This window comes from Carcharodon carcharias, chromosome 5 (genome assembly GCF_017639515.1).
Source record: "Carcharodon carcharias isolate sCarCar2 chromosome 5, sCarCar2.pri, whole genome shotgun sequence".
NCBI lineage: Eukaryota > Metazoa > Chordata > Chondrichthyes > Lamniformes > Lamnidae > Carcharodon > Carcharodon carcharias.
The window spans coordinates 68,098,572-68,116,256 of record NC_054471.1 but is presented as its reverse complement, the minus strand read 5'-3'; the positions used below and the strand labels follow the sequence as shown (position 1 = coordinate 68,116,256).

The 17,685-nt window shown below is 43.8% G+C and overlaps 1 protein-coding gene across 8 annotated transcripts in view; it reads left to right on the top strand.

Annotated features, from left to right (window-relative positions):
* eya4 (EYA transcriptional coactivator and phosphatase 4) overlaps positions 1 to 17,685 on the top strand; it is a 467,229-nt gene that overhangs the window by 333,377 nt on the left and 116,167 nt on the right. For all 8 annotated transcript variants that reach the window (XM_041188541.1, XM_041188542.1, XM_041188548.1 and 5 more), the window contains 2 exons: positions 3,984 to 4,164; positions 8,810 to 8,946. In XM_041188541.1, the coding sequence (XP_041044475.1) occupies positions 3,984 to 4,164; positions 8,810 to 8,946 (318 nt within the window). The remainder of the gene's footprint in view (positions 1 to 3,983; positions 4,165 to 8,809; positions 8,947 to 17,685) is intronic.

The window sequence follows — 17,685 nt, the reverse complement described above, 5'->3', positions numbered from 1 at the left end:
AAAAATATCCATTGACCATTACTCTCTGCTTCGTATTTTTCAGCCGATTTTATATCCGTGTTGCTACTGTCCCTCTTATTCCATGAGCAATAACTTTTCTCAGAAGTCTGTTGTGTGGCACTGTACCAAATGCCTTTTGAAAGTCCATGTATACCACATCAACAGCATTACTCTCATTGATATTTTCTGTTACCTCTTCAAAAAACTCCAGCAAGTATGTTAAACACGGTTTCAACTTTAGAAATCCACGTTAGCTCTTCCTTATCACCCCACATTTTGCCATGTGAGCTGCACTCATCCAGGCATTTAAACCCAGCCCACCCACACCCCTCGCTGAGGCCCCAATCCCAAAATTATCTCAGCTCTTCGGTGTGGTGGGACTGCCTGTAGTCCCAGCAGTGGCCACCATTTCAGGCTGGTGCTGCTGAAACTATCTGATTGGTCAATCATTCTCTTAGGTGGGACTTCCTCATGACAAAGGGATGGAAGTCACGCCTTAATGCAATTAACGCTGCTTCCAGCATTAAATGCATTGGGGCAGCCGGCAGGATCATTGGTGGGCTCACCACCCCGCCCCTGACATTTTAGCAAGGGGGAGGGGCCCTGGACCACAGCAGCCTGTAAAATCCAGCCCATTGAGTCATTTACAACACAAAGGGAGACCATTCGGCCCATTGAGTCCGTGTCTTTTTTATTACTCATTCATGGGATGTGGGCTTCGCTGGCTCAGCCAGCACTTATTGCCATCTCTAGTTGCCCTTGAGAAGGTGGTTGTGAGCTGCCTTCTTGAAACGCTGCAGTCCATGTGATGTAAGTACACCCACAGTGCTGTGATGGAGAGAGTTTCAGGATTTTGACCCAGCGACAGTGAAGGAGCGGCAATATCTTTCCCAGTCAGGATGGTGACTGACTTGGAGGGGAACTTTCAGGTGGTGGTGTTCCCATCTATCTGCTGCCTTTGTCCTTCTAGGTGATAGTGGTCGTGGGTTTGGAAGCTGCTGTCGAAGGAGCCTTGGTGAATTTCTGCAGTACATCTTGTAGGTGGTACACACTGCTGCCACTGTGCGTCGGTGGTGGTGGGAGTGAATGTTTGTGGATGTGGTGCCAAACAAGCAGGCTGCTTTGTCCTGGACAGTGTCCAGCTTCTTGAGTGTTGTGGGAGCCACACATCCAGGCAAGTGGAGGATATTCCATCACACTCCTGACTTATGCCTTGTAGATGGTGGACAGGCTTTGGGGAGTCAGGAGGTGAGTTACTCTGACCTGCACTTTTAGCCACAGTATTTATATGGCTAGTTCAGTTCAGTTTCTGGTCAATGGTGTCTCTCAGGATGTTGATAGTGGGGGATTCAATGATGGTAATGCCATTGATCATCAAGGGACAAAGATTGGTTTCTCTCTTGTTGAAAATGGTCATTGCCTGACACTTGTGTGGTGCCAATGTTACTTGCCACTTTTCAACCCAAGCCTCGAAATTGTTCAGGCCTTGCTGCATTTGGACATGGACTGCTTCAGTATCTGAGGAGTCGCAAATGGTGCTGAATATTGTGCAATCATCAACGAACATCTCCACTTTTGACCTTATGATGGAAAGCAGGTCATTGATGAAACAGCTGAAGATAGTTGGGCCAAGGACACTACCCTGAGGAACTCCTGCAGTGATGTCCTGGATTTGAGATGACTGACCTCCAACAACCACAACCATCTTCCTTTGTGCTAGGTATGACCCCAACCAGTGCAGAGTTTTCCCCCGATTCCCATTGACTCCAGTTTTGCTAGGGCTCCTTGATGCCACACTCGGTCAAATGCTGCCTTGATGTCAAGGGCAGTCACTCTCACCTCACCTTGGGCGTTCAGCTCTTTTGTCCATGTTTGAACCAAGGCCGTAATGAGGTCAGAAGCTGAGTGGCCTTGATGGAACCCAAACTGGGCATCATGAGCAGGATATTGCTAAGCAAGTGCCACTTGATAACAATGTTGTTGACCCCTTCTATGACTTTACTGATGATGGAGAGTAGACTGATGGGGCGGAAATTGGACGGGTTGGCTTTGTCCTACTTTTTGTGTACAGGACATACCTGGGCAATTTCCCACGTAGCCAGGGAGATACCAGTTTTGTAGCTGTACTGGAACAGCTTGGCTAGGGACGCGGCAAGTTCTGGAGCACAAGTTTTCAGTACTATTTCTGGAATATTGTCAGGACAGTATCCAGTGCCTTCAGCCGTTTCTTGATATCACGTGGAGTGAATCCAATTGGCTGAAGACTGGCATCTGTGAGGCTGGGCTCCTCCAGAGAAGGCCAAGATGGATCATCCACTCAGCACTTCTGGCTGAAGATTGTTGCGCTTATCTTTTGCACTGCTGTGCTGGGATCCTCCATCATTGAGGATGGGGATGTTTGTGGAGCCACCTCCTTGAGTGAGTTGTTTAATTGTCCACCACCATTCACGACTGGATGTTGCAGCACTGCAGAGCTTAGATCTGATTCGTTGGTTGTGGGATCGCTTAGCTCTGTCTATCACTTGCTGCTTATGCTGTTTGGCATGCAAGTTGTCCTGTACTATAGCTTCACCAGGTTGACACCTCATTTTTAGGTATGCCTGGTGCTGCTCCTGGCATGCCCTCCTACACTCCTCATTGAACCAGTTTTGATCCCCTGGCTTGATGGTAACAATAGAGTGGGGAATATGTCTGGCCATGAGGTTACAGATTGTGTTTGAGCCTAGGGGTGGTTAGATTCTCTCAATGGTTTAGTCATTGCCTGGCGTTTGTCTGGCATGAATGTTACTTGCCAATTAGTCTAAGCCTTAATGTTGCCCAGGTCTTGATTTGAGCAGGCATAAACTCCTTTGAATCTGAGGAGTTGTGAATGGAACTGAGCACTGTGCAATCAACAGTGAAGGTCCCCACTTCTGACCTAATGGTCAAGGGAAGATCATTGATGAAAAAGCTGAAGATGGCTGGGCCTCGGACACTACCCTGGGGAACTCCTGTCGTGCTATCCTCAGCTGAGATGATTGGCCTCCAATAACCAAACTAACCTTCCTTTGTATCAGATATGACTCCAGCCAGTGGACAGATTTCCTCCTGATTCCCACTGATTTCAGTTTTACTAGGGTTCCTGATGTCATGCTCAATCAAATGTTCCCCCGATGTCAAGGGCAGTCTCTCTCACCTCATGTCTGAAATTCAGCTCTTTTGCCCATGTTTAAACAGGGGTTGCTTATTTAAAACAGAGATGAGGCGAATTTTTTTCTCTGAGGGTCGTGACTATTTGGAAATCTCTTCCTGAAAAGGTGTTGGAAGCAGAGTCTTTGAATACTTTTAAGGCAGAGGTGGAGAGGTTCTTTATAAGCAAGGTTGTCGGGGGTAGGCGGGATGCAGATTTGAAGTTACTATCAGATCAGCCATGATCTTATTAAATGACGGAGCAGGCTCGAGGGGCCAAATGGCCTACTCCTGCTCCTTGTCTGTATGTTTGAATGAAGCCTGTAATGAGGTCTAGAGGTAAGTGGTCCTAGTGGAACACAAACAAAGCATCTGTGAGCAGATTACTGGTGAATAACTGCCACCAGATAACACTGTGGAACAACCCCTTCCATCACTTTGCAGATGACTAAGAATAGGCTAATGGGGCAGTAATTAGCCAGATTGAATCTGCCCTGCTTTTTGTGGACAGGCTATATCTGGGCAATATTCTACTTTGTCGGATAGATGTCAGTGTTGTAGCTGTATGTCATCTTTCACACCCATCCCACAACCCCTCAATTTACCCATGTAAATCCAAATATCATCCCAGTTGATTAGGAATATCCCTTTTAGTTGTTGTATTTATTACCTCTGTGCACAGTGTGATTTTATCCCGCTAAATAAATTTTATTTATGACCATTCTGGCAATTTTTGTTACACCGACTGAACAGGGTAAACATATGATTGGTGAGATACAGGAGATATTACTTAAACCTGCTTGTTGCTATTTTAGGATTACCCTTCCTACACAGCATTTGGCCAAAACCAGTATGCACAGTATTATCCAACTTCAACATATGGCACATACATGACCTCGAATGATACTGTTGATGGTACCTCTTCAACGTCAACAACTTATCAGCTACAAGATCCTTCTACTATCACTGGTCAGCCCGCCACAGATCTTCCTGGAGGTAAAAAACTTCCTTTCCCTTTGTGCTGTAGTCAGTTTTTGAAGACAACTGAAAGATCAAACATCATCACGTTTTTGACAAAGGAAGAAAGCGTCTGGTTTAAATTAGCACAGTAACGGACCTCATTTTTATATCTTTGACTACAAGTGCCTTTAAGCTGTTCTAGAGTGCTGCAAGCAACATACTTTGAATCAGCATATAAATAACGTGAGATCCAAAACGACTGAACTTAAATTCTCCTACGATTTATGTGCCCCCGGGGGGGCGGGGGGGCGGAGTGGAGTGGAGAAGAGTGTGGTGGAGGGGTGGTTGTAAGGACTTTTTGTAGTTGTACTCTGTGCAAGGTTCAAGATGCTATTTTGAAAGTGTTGATTAGGAGGTAGGGAAAAATAAAAAAAAACCCAGCAGCTTGGTTTACACTTGTCAAAACAAACCCTTTAATGCTGACTACTGCACTTGCTCCTCTAAAACAGAAACATATATTTGTGCAGTTAGACTGACAGAGGGAGAGCTAGTGCCTCATATTTGGAGATTTTGTTAAATGAGTTCCAGTTGGGACTGAATCATAAGCACAAAAGGCATGCAAACGTGCGCACACACTAGTGGCAGTTGGGTTGTGTGGGTGTAACATAGCAAATTGTCTTTGGTCCAAGTAGAGAGCAAAGCTCAGAGGACAATAACCAATGCTGTTGATAGATTTGTATGGTTCAACATTTTATTATATGGTGTGTGATGTTGAGGTTTAGCTATAAAGTGAATACAGCCAGGCCGAGTTAAACAGAAGCAGGTTTCCAAATTAGTAAATAACAAACATACATCCACAGCAAACTGTCTGAAGCATGTGTTCATAATTCAGAAAAAACAAAAGTATGTCTTTTTGAGTTTTCAGTTTTTTTTTAATTCATTTTTACAGTTAAAATGCGTTGTAAACAGTTCAAGCTTCTATGTGTGCTGGTTGTGGTTTAATTATCTTTTGAAGGCTCATACTGTTTTTAAAATGAAGCTAATACTTTCCATTAATATCAGTGTGAAAAAGGCATACTCTATTATTCCAGAGTTTGACTGTTTTAATTGTAGGTATTTGAACTTTGATATCAAAGCTTCCTCGAGAAACTGGAACATTCTTGAATCTCAAGTCACTTTTTTTCCAGTTGTCTTTGGCAGCCTTACAGATTTTTGATTAAGGAAGCTTATCATTCTTCTTCAATCACAGACATTTTCTTTTTCCATTCCAGAGAGTTAGACTGTTTTTCATTATTGAGACATAACAATAAGTGCTTTAAAACCTGTTCTGTTTCCTGTTAACATTTTTCTGTAACACCCTTCAGTTACACTCACTAACTGTGGGTAATTATGTGGGATTCCTGGCCTGTGTGGTCTTCAGTTGCTCTCACTTAGATACCCAACTAATATTATCCATCTTGGGTATGAATACTTATATATAAGTGCATACCAGAAATGCAATTTTTTTTAAAAGCAATTCAACTTGCAAGTCTTGCAAGATTTCCCCCAAAAAATGTGTGTGCATGTGCATGTGTTCATTTTATGATTGGCATTCTCAGTCACTTCAGTTTTGTCCACAATATTAACATTATTGTTCTCCTTGCCTTTTAATTGAATTTAGTAATTGAACATCATTAGATTTTGGAGGTTCCCTGTTGCGGAAGAAGCTGTCAGTGTGGGCAGTAAGACTAATCATTTCAGTACTTAGAAAATCAGATTGAGGCATTAAGTCTAAAAGAATTTCCAACTGTTAGTGCCGAGGGTGTGGGGAGGGGAAATGGGGCACTGGTGGGGAGAGTTGGTGTTGGGTTTGTATGTGCATATCGTTGTTTTAATCATTTAGCATCATTTCTGAGCATATGATCTTGATCTTGTCAGTTTTACTTTAATTTTTCAGGCTAGACATTTTATTGGAGTTAACAACTGTATTTTCGTTTGGAAGCTCAGATTAGCCTATGGCTACATGGAGATCCTCAAAACATATGTAACCCACTTGGGTGTGGGTGTAACGTGTTAAGATTTTTATTCGTAAAAGGAGTCCAATGAACTGAGTGTAAGAGTAGAACTGCAGACGCTGGTTGGAGTAAAACTGCATTCCTCGCAATCTTTGATTATTTTCTGGTTCCAGCTAGGGCTTACAATTTAGTTTAGAGTTAGGAGTGGATTTTCCACCAGTGGCACTAAAGCTGTGAGGACAGTCCAAAAGTGTTAGACACTTGACCATGGTCATTTCAGCTGAAACTCCTGGGGTCTGAATAATTAGTCATGCACCATCATTGAATGTGGTGACAGCTGAGACCTTGCAGAGTTGGTGGCGGGACAGTGGGGGTGGGGTGGGGGTAGAATTTCTGGGGCTGTTGCAGATACTTTAATAGCTGCAGCAAAAGTAGGTGGTTAACTGTGGGGGGCAAAAAGGGCAAAAAATTGAGGCAGCAAATGGAGAATCTAGGCAAGAGATTGAGCAGGAACTGATCTCCCTGCAAAACCCGGAAACAGATGCTGGGGATGACGGTTACTGTAACAAAGATAAGGCTATTCAACAGTGCCATATACCAAATAGCTGCTACAAGCTAGCATTCCATAAAGTGTTGGCCACTGCCTGTTATGCATTTACTGCTGATCCATGCAAAGCCCTCAGACAACCTTACAGCTCTTCCATCCCTTACCATGCATGCCACACATTCAAACTGCAACTTTCAACTAAAGCCCTTGACACACTGACATCTTAAAAGAGCTTCACACAGCAAATCATCTTAACACAACTTAGCTACGTGATTTACTCACACACACTGGAATGTGGGATAGGCATTCGGGAGTCACTCTGTGCTCTTGAAGCTTTCCACGTCTCAATACTACTACACTGTTTGCGGAACAGAGTTTTCAAATCAGGGGCAGGCAGATCAACATAGAGAGAGGACCTTGCAAATTCACGCCCATGAGTCAATTCAAAGATATCTTGCTGGATATCGTTAATGGTGAAAACATGGAGGGAGTGATTGAGAGTGAAAGTGAAGACTTACTCCAAGCTGTAGCATCATCCTATCCTTGTTCTTTTATCTCCCCCAGCTCAAATCACTTACATTTAAACACAAAACCATCAGGCACATCTTGCAGGCAGAATTGCAAAATGTGTCCCTCTCAGTGTATGTATTTTGCATGCTTAATGAAGCACCCACTTTATAAACTAAGCAGACATTTGCATGCAGGAGTTCTGAAGAAGGACCAGGCTAAATCACTAAAGATATGGAACCTGAAAATCCATAGATCTGGTATTCCAGCCTAAGTATATAGAATCAGATGGTAGACTTAATTTTATTATTGTGGACAAATGACTATGGCACTGGAAGTGCATCACTACCCCACATCACAACCTCGTGCCTTGCCATCCCCCATCACAAAGATGATGGAAATTCCCGGTTACCCTCAGGTGGACCATTTCTGCTGGACAATGAGCTGGCTCTCCTGCTCTCACTCAGCATACTGACGCATTACCAACGTGGAAACACAATTGTGTCCTGAGAGACCCCTTTCCTGTAGAAACCCCCACAACACAAACGGAAAAGAAGGAAATTAACAGGGAAGGCTGATACCCAGCACATAAAGAGAAAAAGAGTTGTATTTGTATAGCATCTTTCATGACTGAGGACATTCAAAACACCTCACAGCCAATTAAATACTGTTGAAGTATAGTCATTGTTGCAATGTAGGAAACGCAACAGCCAATTTGCCCACACAAGGTCCCGCAAGCAAATGAGATAATTTCACAGAAGTGATAATAACCAGCTAATCCTAATTTTTTTAATGTGATAAAAACAGAAAATGCTGGAAAAACTCAGCAGGTCTGACAGCATCTGTGGAGAGAGAAACAGAGTTAACGTTTCGAGTCCTTATGAGTGTAGTGATGGTTGAGGGATAAAAATGAGCAAGAATGTCAGAGAGAACCCCACCTGATTATTGTCTGAAATCATGGATGGAATCTTTTGCTTCTGCCCGTGAGGGCAGACAGAGCTTGAGTTTTAACATCTTATACAAAAGATGGCACCTCCAACGGTGCAGCTTTCCTTCAGTACAGCACAGCACAGGAGTGTGATCCTAGATTTTATATTCTAGTAATGGAGTGGAACTTGAACCCACAGTTGTCTGACCTAGAGGGAAGAGTATTAACTGAACCACAGCTGATCCAGTTACTATACTTCCACTGACTTTCACCAGTTTAATGCTTAAATGCGCCAGAATGGCCACAGATATTCAGTCTCAAGATCTTCCTGCTTCCCCCATGCATTCATTTTGTGCTCATGGAACAATTCCTAATGATTGAATATTCACTTCAGTTGTCTTCAGATTCTGTCCGTCCAAATGTGTATAACAAATGAATAAAAAAAGAAAGCTCCACATCCCAGAACGTTAATAGTTCTGGCTGTAGCGACAGTTAAATAAATTGCCGGACTGTTTGTTTTTCTGTGCCTGGTGTATTTTCTTTATACATAATTATTCAGCTGCTGAACTGCTGTCAAACTGAATGCTGTGCAATCATCAGAAATCACTTTGTTTCTGCAGCAGTGTGAATTTGTGGTAAACGCTCATACCTTGTATGCAGAAAAACTCAAGATGATAGTTGTAATCTGAATGGTTGCTTTTACAGGGGAGTTTGATACTGTGCAGAGCCCATCAACACCAGTCAAAGACCTGGATGAGCGAACGTGTAGGAGTTCAGGGTCAAAGTCACGGGGAAGGGGAAGGAAGAATAATCCATCACCACCTCCTGACAACGACTTGGAGGTATGCCCTGACTTTAATTGATGAAAGCTTAAGATTACATGTATTTTGCAATAAAGGTTGGAAGGCAAGCCTCATTATACTAACGTAGAACTACAGCTAAACATTTTTTCCAAAAACCTGATTCATAAAATAGTTTTCAGCCAAGGTTGGTGTGAGGTGATTTTATTCCTGGTGGTAATGGTAGTGCAACAAAATGATGGTTTCAGCAAGCACTTAGTTTTCAGACTGTGTATTACCTTCCATTGTTTTCTGAGTTTGGGGCAACACAGCAGAAGAATAAAGCTGAAATTATTAGGAGTGAGGTGCAACAGAACTGAAAATTTCTGATAAAAGCTTCATTGTACACAGTAATGCCATGAGCTCTACTGCAGTTACATTATTAGGACTGTGGACTATTGCAAATAATTACTGTACAAAAAAAAAATTCAGAATCAAAAGCACCAGTTTCGATATTGAGAAGTATAATTCGTTGAGAGTTTGCTCTGTTAGTATTTATGTATTGCCATAATAAAGAGCTGAACGGTGCATTCAACACTATCAGAAAATATATTGTTTATTATAAAGGGCACTGCAATGTTTTTCTGTAAACTTTTATAATAATTTTACCTTCCACCCCTCACCCCTCCGCCCAGCATTTATACATATTCAAAGAAGAGGCTCACTTAGTAAATGCACTGTTTAGTATGATTACTGGGCTATTTAAATCACAGAAATCTTTGGTTCAATTCCTGGCTTGTGCTGAATTCGCTGCTGTCAAGTAGAGGAGGGTTAGGAACACAGCAGTTAGCTGCGTCACCCAGTGGCTAAGCAGGTGAACAGAACTCCTGTAGGCAAGAATGCATGTGTGAGGACAGAATCAGGCTTAACAATGCTGCCAGGATTGAATAACCTGATGCTGCTCATTTTAGGGGAGGCAACGGCGTAGTGGCATTGTCGCTGGACCAGTGATCCAGAGAGCCAGGGTAATAACCTAGGGAATCCCACCATGGCAAATGCTGGAACCTGAATTCAATAAAAATCTGCAATTAAAAGTCTAATGATGACCATAAAACCATTGTCGATTGTTGTAAAAGCCCATCTGGTTCACTACTATCCTTCAGGGAAGGAAGTCTGCTGACCTTAGCCGGTCTGACCTACATGTGATTCCAGACCCACAGCAATGTGGCTGACCCCATGAAGTCTCATGGCATCCGGTCATACATGGACAAGGAAACCTCCTGCTGATGTATCAATACTCCTCATTGTTGAGCAGCACTTGGAGGAAGCACTGAGGGTAGCAAGAACGCAGAATGTACTCTGGGTGGGACTTCAAAGTCCATCACCAAGAGTGGCTCAGCAGCACCACTACTGACCGAGCTGGCCAAGTCCTAAAATACATTGTTGCTAGACTGGGTTTGCAGCAGGTGGTGAGCGAACCAACAAGAGGAAAAAACATACTTGACCTCATCTTCACCAACCTGCCTGTGGCATTGTCACTGGACTAATATTCCAGTGACCCAGGGTAATGCTCTGGGAGCCTGAGTTCGAATCCCACCATGACAGATTGTGAAATTTGAATTAAATAACAATCTGGAATTAAAAGCCTTATGATGACCATGAAACCATTGCCGATTGTTGTGGCTCACCAATGTCCTTTAGGGAAGGATATCTGTCCTTACCTGGTCTGGCCTACATGTGACTCCAGACCCACAGCACTGTGGTTGACTCTTAAATGCCATAGAGTCATAGTCATAGAGGTCTACAGCATATAAAAAGGCCCTTTGGCCCATCGAGCCTGCACTGGTCAAACAAGTACCTAACTATTCTAATCCCATTTTCCAGCACTACTTCCATAGCCTTGTATGCTATTGCATTGCAAGCGCACATCCGAATACTTCTTAAATGTTAAGAGGGTTTCTGCCTCTACCATCCTGATTGAGTTGGCTACAATGAGTTCCAGATTCCCACCACTGTCTGGGTATAAAAATTCTTCCTCACGTCATCTCTAAACCTCCTTCCCCTTACCTTAAATCTATTCCCCCATGGTTATTGATCCCTCCGCCAAGGGGATAAGTTCCTTCCTGTGTACCTTATCTATGCCCCTCATAATTTTACACACCTCAATCATGTCCTCAATTTCCTCTGCTCCAAGGAAAATAACCCCAGCCTATCCAATCTCTCCTCATAACTAAAACTCTCCAGCCTTGGCAACATCCTGGTAAATCCACTCTGCACTCTCTAGTGTATCACATCCTTCCTACAATGCAGATTCCAGAACTGCACACAATACTATCAACATCCTGACGGTTACCACTGACCAGAACTGAACTGGACTAGCCATATAAATACTGTGGCTACAAGAGTAGGTCAGAGGCTAGGAATCCTGTGACGAGTAACTCACCTCCTGACCCCCCAAAGCCTGTCCACCATCTACAAGGCACAAATCAGGAGCATGATGGAATACTCCCCACTTGCCTGGATGCATGCAGCTCCCACAGCACTCAAGAAGCTTGACACCACCTGGGACAAAGCAGCCCACTTGATTGGCACCATATCCACAAACATTCACTCCCTCCACCACTGATACACAATGGCAGCAGTGTGCACCATCTACAAGATTCACTGCAGGAATTCACCAAGGCTCTGTAGACAGCACCTTCCTAACCCAGAAGCACTACCATCTAGAAGGACAAGGGCAGCAGATAGATGGGAACACCACCACCTGGAAGTTCCCCTCCAAGTCACTCGCCATCCTGACTTGGAAATATATTACCGTACCTTCACTGTCGCTGGGTCAAGATCTTGGAATTCCCTTCCTTAACAGCACCGTGGGTGTACTGACACCACATGGACTGCAACGATTCAAGAAGGTAGCTCATCACCACCTACGCAAGGGCAACTAGGGATGGGCAATAAATGGTGGCCCAGCCAGCGAAGCCCAAATCCGTGAATGAATGAAAAAGAATATGGATTCATAAACAAGTTACTTCTTCAAGGTAGCTGATGGTCAATAATGGAACTGTGGGCAGAATTTTACGGCCCCTCCCACTGCCGAGATCTTCTGGTCCTGCTGAAGTCAATGGGCTTTTGAATGGCTCGCCACATTTTCCAGCCCTGGCCACGCCATGGCGGAGCCATAAAATTCTGCTCTGTATCTCAGCTTGAAGCAATGTCTTTATGACTGGGTAAAAATCTTAAAGATGTCCTCCAGGAAAGATCAAGGTGGTTTGGCTGGTGCAGCGGGCAGTGACAGGGAAGGGAACAAGGCCGGTAAGCAGGAGGGTAGGTGGAATTGGAGAAACTACAGGGCAGAGGAGGGTAGAAGATTGGGCTGGCAACCAAGACGGACCTGTGAATCCTGGCATTCTGGCATTAAATTAAAATCAGCTCCCAACTGCACTGTTGGGAGCCTCTTGAGAGCAGGAGACCAACTCTATGCAAGCCGCCGCCATAAGATTGTTGGCAGAATGCAAGCAATGTGTTGTGGTCAGGTTAGCAAATTTTTATTTTTATTTTTAAACACTGCCCTTCCCCCAGCTCTCTATAGCCTGTTATTGGAGTGGCTGAGGCTCCCCCTAGGGTGTCAGGAAAGGGATAAAAGTCCCTCGGCAAAGGAAAAGATCATGAGAAATTCTTAATTTATTGTTAAATCCAGTTCAGATTAACAAATTGAACTTTTTGGGGTGTATTGCTTGCTATAAACAGTGGAAAAAGTTGAACACCAAAAAATAAAGTAAAATTGCAATTAGCAGCATTAACTTGCCAGTGAGTGCTCTGCTTTGGTATAATAAATCTTTCAAACCCACACCCTCTACCATCTAGAAGAACAAGGGCAGCAGTCGTGTAGGAACATCACCAAGTTCCCCTCCAAGCCACACACCATTACTTTGGAACTGTGCCGCCGTTCCTTCACTGTTGCTGGGTCAAAATCCTGGAACTCCCTCTTTAATTGCACTGCGGGTATACCTATGCCATATGGGCTGCAGCTGTTCAAAAAGGCAGCTCACCACACCTTCTGGAGGGCAATTAGGTATGGCCAACAAATGCTGACCTTGTCAGCAACACTCAGATCCCCATGAGTGGATAAAATAAATCACTGTATCTTATATTGGGCAAGTTAAATATGTAGGACATACGTTAGATGTAAAGGATTGGTTTTCCAGAATTAAATCATCAGCATTGATGGAGTCCTAGGTGTTATGGGGGTGACATTTGAATGAATCATACACACAAGGCAAAAAGTAGTCAGTTTGTTGCAAATCCCAGCTGGGACTACCTTTATCACCTTTTCCCATTCTGCTCCTTCTGCTCCCCACATCAAATCCAATTATCCTACCTACAGATGAAGTGGATGCGCTGAGAAAAATAATTTTTATATTTTGACATAGTAACGTGATCTTTCATAAGATTTAGACCCGGATTTTCGCCGAGTTGGAGGTGACTCGGGGGTCCTTTAAAAATGGCAGGCGGGACTCAATTCTGGGATTGGTGTCTCCTTTCCCATTTCTAACAGTTTTTGCCCGCATGGAATAAGGATGCGGATAGTCAATCAGGCCCCCTCTGTATGTGACATGGTTATTGGCCTCTCTGGGTAGACATAAAACATGGGGGAGTCCCAGTCCCAAATAGGAAACAAATATTAAACAGTCACCTGCTCTTGAAATTTTTCGTTGACCAGCTTTGAAATACGCAAAAGAAAATTCTTTCAGCTTCAACATTTAAATGCTGTATTGTAAGTTAGATGTGTTTTTACTGCAGCGATTGATTATAGGGCTCTGTCATCATTGCATAAGTGTTGAGATGCATTAGAGTACTTTTCTAATTGGAAAGAGTGCTACTATGCATTCAGAATGAAAGAACACAGTGCCTAGGAACTCCAGTGTCATGACCTGAAGTGATGTAAATTCCACGACCCCTTTTCAATTGATAATTAACCCCTTTAGCAGCTTTCACTTAGAGAAAAGAAAACAGATACCCGCTCTTGGACTACATTGACACTCCTGATGTAGCTTAGAAAACAAAGCATAGTTATCAGTTTTTACAATTCCAATAAGCTCCGTTGTTTTCATTTGGATGGGTTTGTTTTGACAGCTGGAGTCATTATTAATATTCAGCTGAGTTTCAAAAGCTACAGACCACTTATTTCAGCAGGGGACTGTGTAGACAGTTTGACTGATAGTTTTAAGAGATTATCAGAGGATTATATGTCTTTGATTTGGTTACTGAATTTGTTTTTACAACAGATTTACCACTCAAGGGGATTAAGCTTTTTTTGAATGACTTCTTTGGATGAGAACTTTTTTTTCAGTATGAGGTGTGTTTGAGTGAGAGCCCAATTAGATCGTTAGATTTTTTTTTGTCCATTTCAAAGACCTGTCTCCTGAAGTCTGCCCAAGTGAATACTGGGTGAGATATGGAGAATACATGGGGATATGAAGAGGAATGGGGGTATGATGGAGCATGGGGATATGAGGGGACATGGAGGGCATGTGGGAGGGGTGATGACGGGTGAGGGTTTGATATTCGTTATTACAACTGAACCAATGTCCCAGCAAACAGAGTTGGCCTTTCCAGTCTGCCACCCTTGACATCTGCATTGCCTCCTCAGGCCTGCCTGTTGGGCTGGTGGGTCTCACTCCATCCTACCCCTGCCTCCCCAGAATGAAAATACAGTTGGCATGGGTCTTTTTAAGGGAGATGGGAAGTTTCCTGACTCCCCCTCCCTGCCTCTTCCACAAAAATCTGGCCCTTATTGTTTAGAATGTTTAGGCAAGATTGAGAGAACACATGTGAACTGTTTTTTAAAATGAAATCAAGTATGGTTTCCTGGAAAGAAATAAGTGCAAGTACTAAATAGTCAATTTTGATAATGTGACTGCAGTCAAGACCAAGTATTCAGATTCAATAGGGTGATGAGGGCTCACATTGATGATCTTTGAGGATAAGGATATGCTGCAATTGAGAGGTGCTCTTTGGAAAGGAGATTGAGAAATTGAAGGTGCATATTGATGCTCAGTGGGGTACAAGGATGAACATTACCATTGCTGCTCACAGGGGTTTTGAAGGGGGTTTATTAGAGTTCAGGGCCAGCAATTATACTCAGTGGGTTAGGGATGTTGGACACCTGGACTACCATCACTGCTTACAAAATGTAGCTTGCAGCCAAGGGATGGAGGAGGCAATGCAGAGTCTTCAGTGGGGCAGGCAACAGCATGGGAGCCATGAGGAGAGGCAGTGACAATGGTAATGACATCTGGATCAGTAGCAGTGTTGGGATGTCGAATGGCTACAGTGTCAGGGAAATAACTGCAGTGGTGGAGGGGGAGCCATCAGCTGCAGTAGTTGGGGAGAAATCAGGAAAGGTGGTGGGGCAAAACAATAGATTGCACCATTAGAAACAAGGGTGGGAGATGGATTTGTAGCAGTGGTGGGGATAGATCATAAAGTTAAATCTGAGCAAAGAAGGAAGCCAAGTGGAAGGAAGGAGAGATTGGCAGCAGAGGCTCCTGTCCTCAGTAAAAGAGGACAATCACTGGATGGAGGTACAGATTTACAACAGTCCAAATCGGGGAAACAAAATAAATGAATGTCTTAAGCAAAGGTTATATTTTGTTAATAGATGACTTGCCTTTTAATTATCCAAAACCAGGAAATCCACACTGTGAAAAACAAAAGAACAGGCCTCATTGTGCCCAACATGACCTGGTGACCAGAGCGTGCTACACTAGGCAGACTTAAAACTGTATGTTTTGCAATTTGACTATACATAATCTGAATATATAAATTAAATAAAAATTTGGGCTGTCATGTAGGACTAGATTTTCAGTCTGAGGTTGAGAACCCAATGTCAGCACCAGTTCCATTTCCCTGATAATGCAGATCCTTAAAGGACTGGGCCAATTAATGGCGGGGAGTAGACTTGCCATCCAATGGTAGTTGAGCTCCCAAGGCTAGAAGGCAAATGGGAAGCTGTCTAACACTGACAAATTGGCAGCTCCACCAGCTGAGATGGGAGCTGGTGATTTGTGATAGAGAGAGAGACAGCACCTTAACATGGAGGTGCTCTCAGAAGATGAGGTCAGTTTTTTAAAAAATTTAATGCGGCCACGGCTGGCTGACTATAATTGTGGAGGGATAGCCAGCCCCTCCACAGGACAGCCAGAGGCCGCAGCTAAGGGCCAGTGGCCATGACTGGTATGGTTGATGGGGAGCCCACACAGTATGAAGCATAACCTCCCCCTCCCTTTTCCCATCATGGGCCTGCCATGGTTGTCTGGCCGTAGTCCAGGCCAATGTCGCTTATTCGCATTGCCAACTGGAAATCCCAGTCAACTCAGGAAAGGGGGCCTTACTGGGCCCTGTAATTTGCCTTAATTCCCCATAATTGGATAGATGTCGCTTGTGGGCAGGTAGCCACTCCAACCCTGACACAGTCTCATTAAAAATGGCCCCGGGTTGGGGTCATGGCATCGAGCAATCATGAGGTCCAACGTGACAAAATGTCTGCCTGCCCACCTCCGATCCCAATTCCAACCTGCTTTTAAAAACAACTTCTAATGTTAGTCCAAAAACAGAACACTTTATCACATGGGAACCCTCTATCACAGCACTACATAAGCTTCTAACAAGCATCATCAACTGTTGACGCTGCTAACATTGATTTTCCCATTTTCAAACGTGCTATTAGATTTTACAGTGTAGTTTTAGATGTAGTGCAGTGACCCAATTATTGATTTTAAAATAACATGCATAATCCTGCAGGGTAAATGTTATTCCCAGCAATCATCCTTTATTTAGACTTCCAATACTGCATAATTAGAAATTATAAACATGCTGCATGACTCTTTTCTCATGTTCTTCCCCCAGTAGTTTAGCCTCAGCTAAGCCAACCAATGCCACAGGTGCTGTACTTCAAAAGTAATTGATATGAGACACTTAAGAGGTGTTTGGACATGGTTAAGTGCTATATAAATGCACTTACTATTATTAATATTTTATCATCATCATTATCCTAAAGGACCAGGTGCTGTTGGCACCTGGGTGGTTTAAGGCCAGTTTGCACTGAATTCATTGTCACAGGAAATAGCAGTTAGGTTGGACTGTCACATATCTTTAAAAAGAGTGTTGTCATTTTAAGGAAGTAGGGTGAGCAGTGTAACAAATGCATTATATGTATGATGATGATGGATTTCCAATATAGTGACCTATTATTCAAGTGGCATCATGGGGAGGAGTTTTAGCCACCGAAGGTGGTGAGCTCCGGAAGCGAGCAATGAGGAAAATTCTCACTGCTGTCCGGCTCACAAATTCCCTGGCTCCATCTCACCCCTGGGCCAACTCCCCAGAGGCAGGATAGGAGGGCGGCAGGACACCCGCCTGCAAGCATCAGGTGGCTGATTCGACTAGTCAAGGGCCTACTAAGGCCTATTGTCAAAGACCGACTGAAATTTTCCAGTCATCCTCCAAGTTCCTGAGGCGTCAGGGAACAGTGTATCTGTCTGGAGGTGGCCTTCTGTTGGCAGGCCAGGAGCCAGCAGCTCCAGTGAGGCTTAGAGGCTCTTCTGACTGGAGCTACAGCCGCACCCTATGGAGGAGTTTCCCCACTGCCCTGCTCCCCAACCCACCCCGTCCCTGCTAGAATGGTGGCTCAGCTGCTGAGGCCATTTTATATGTTAAATTTTGAAAAGTTGGGGAGAGGGTGCCTCCACATTGGGGCACCCTTCGGCTTAACTTACGTGCAAAGACATCCTGCTACTGCTT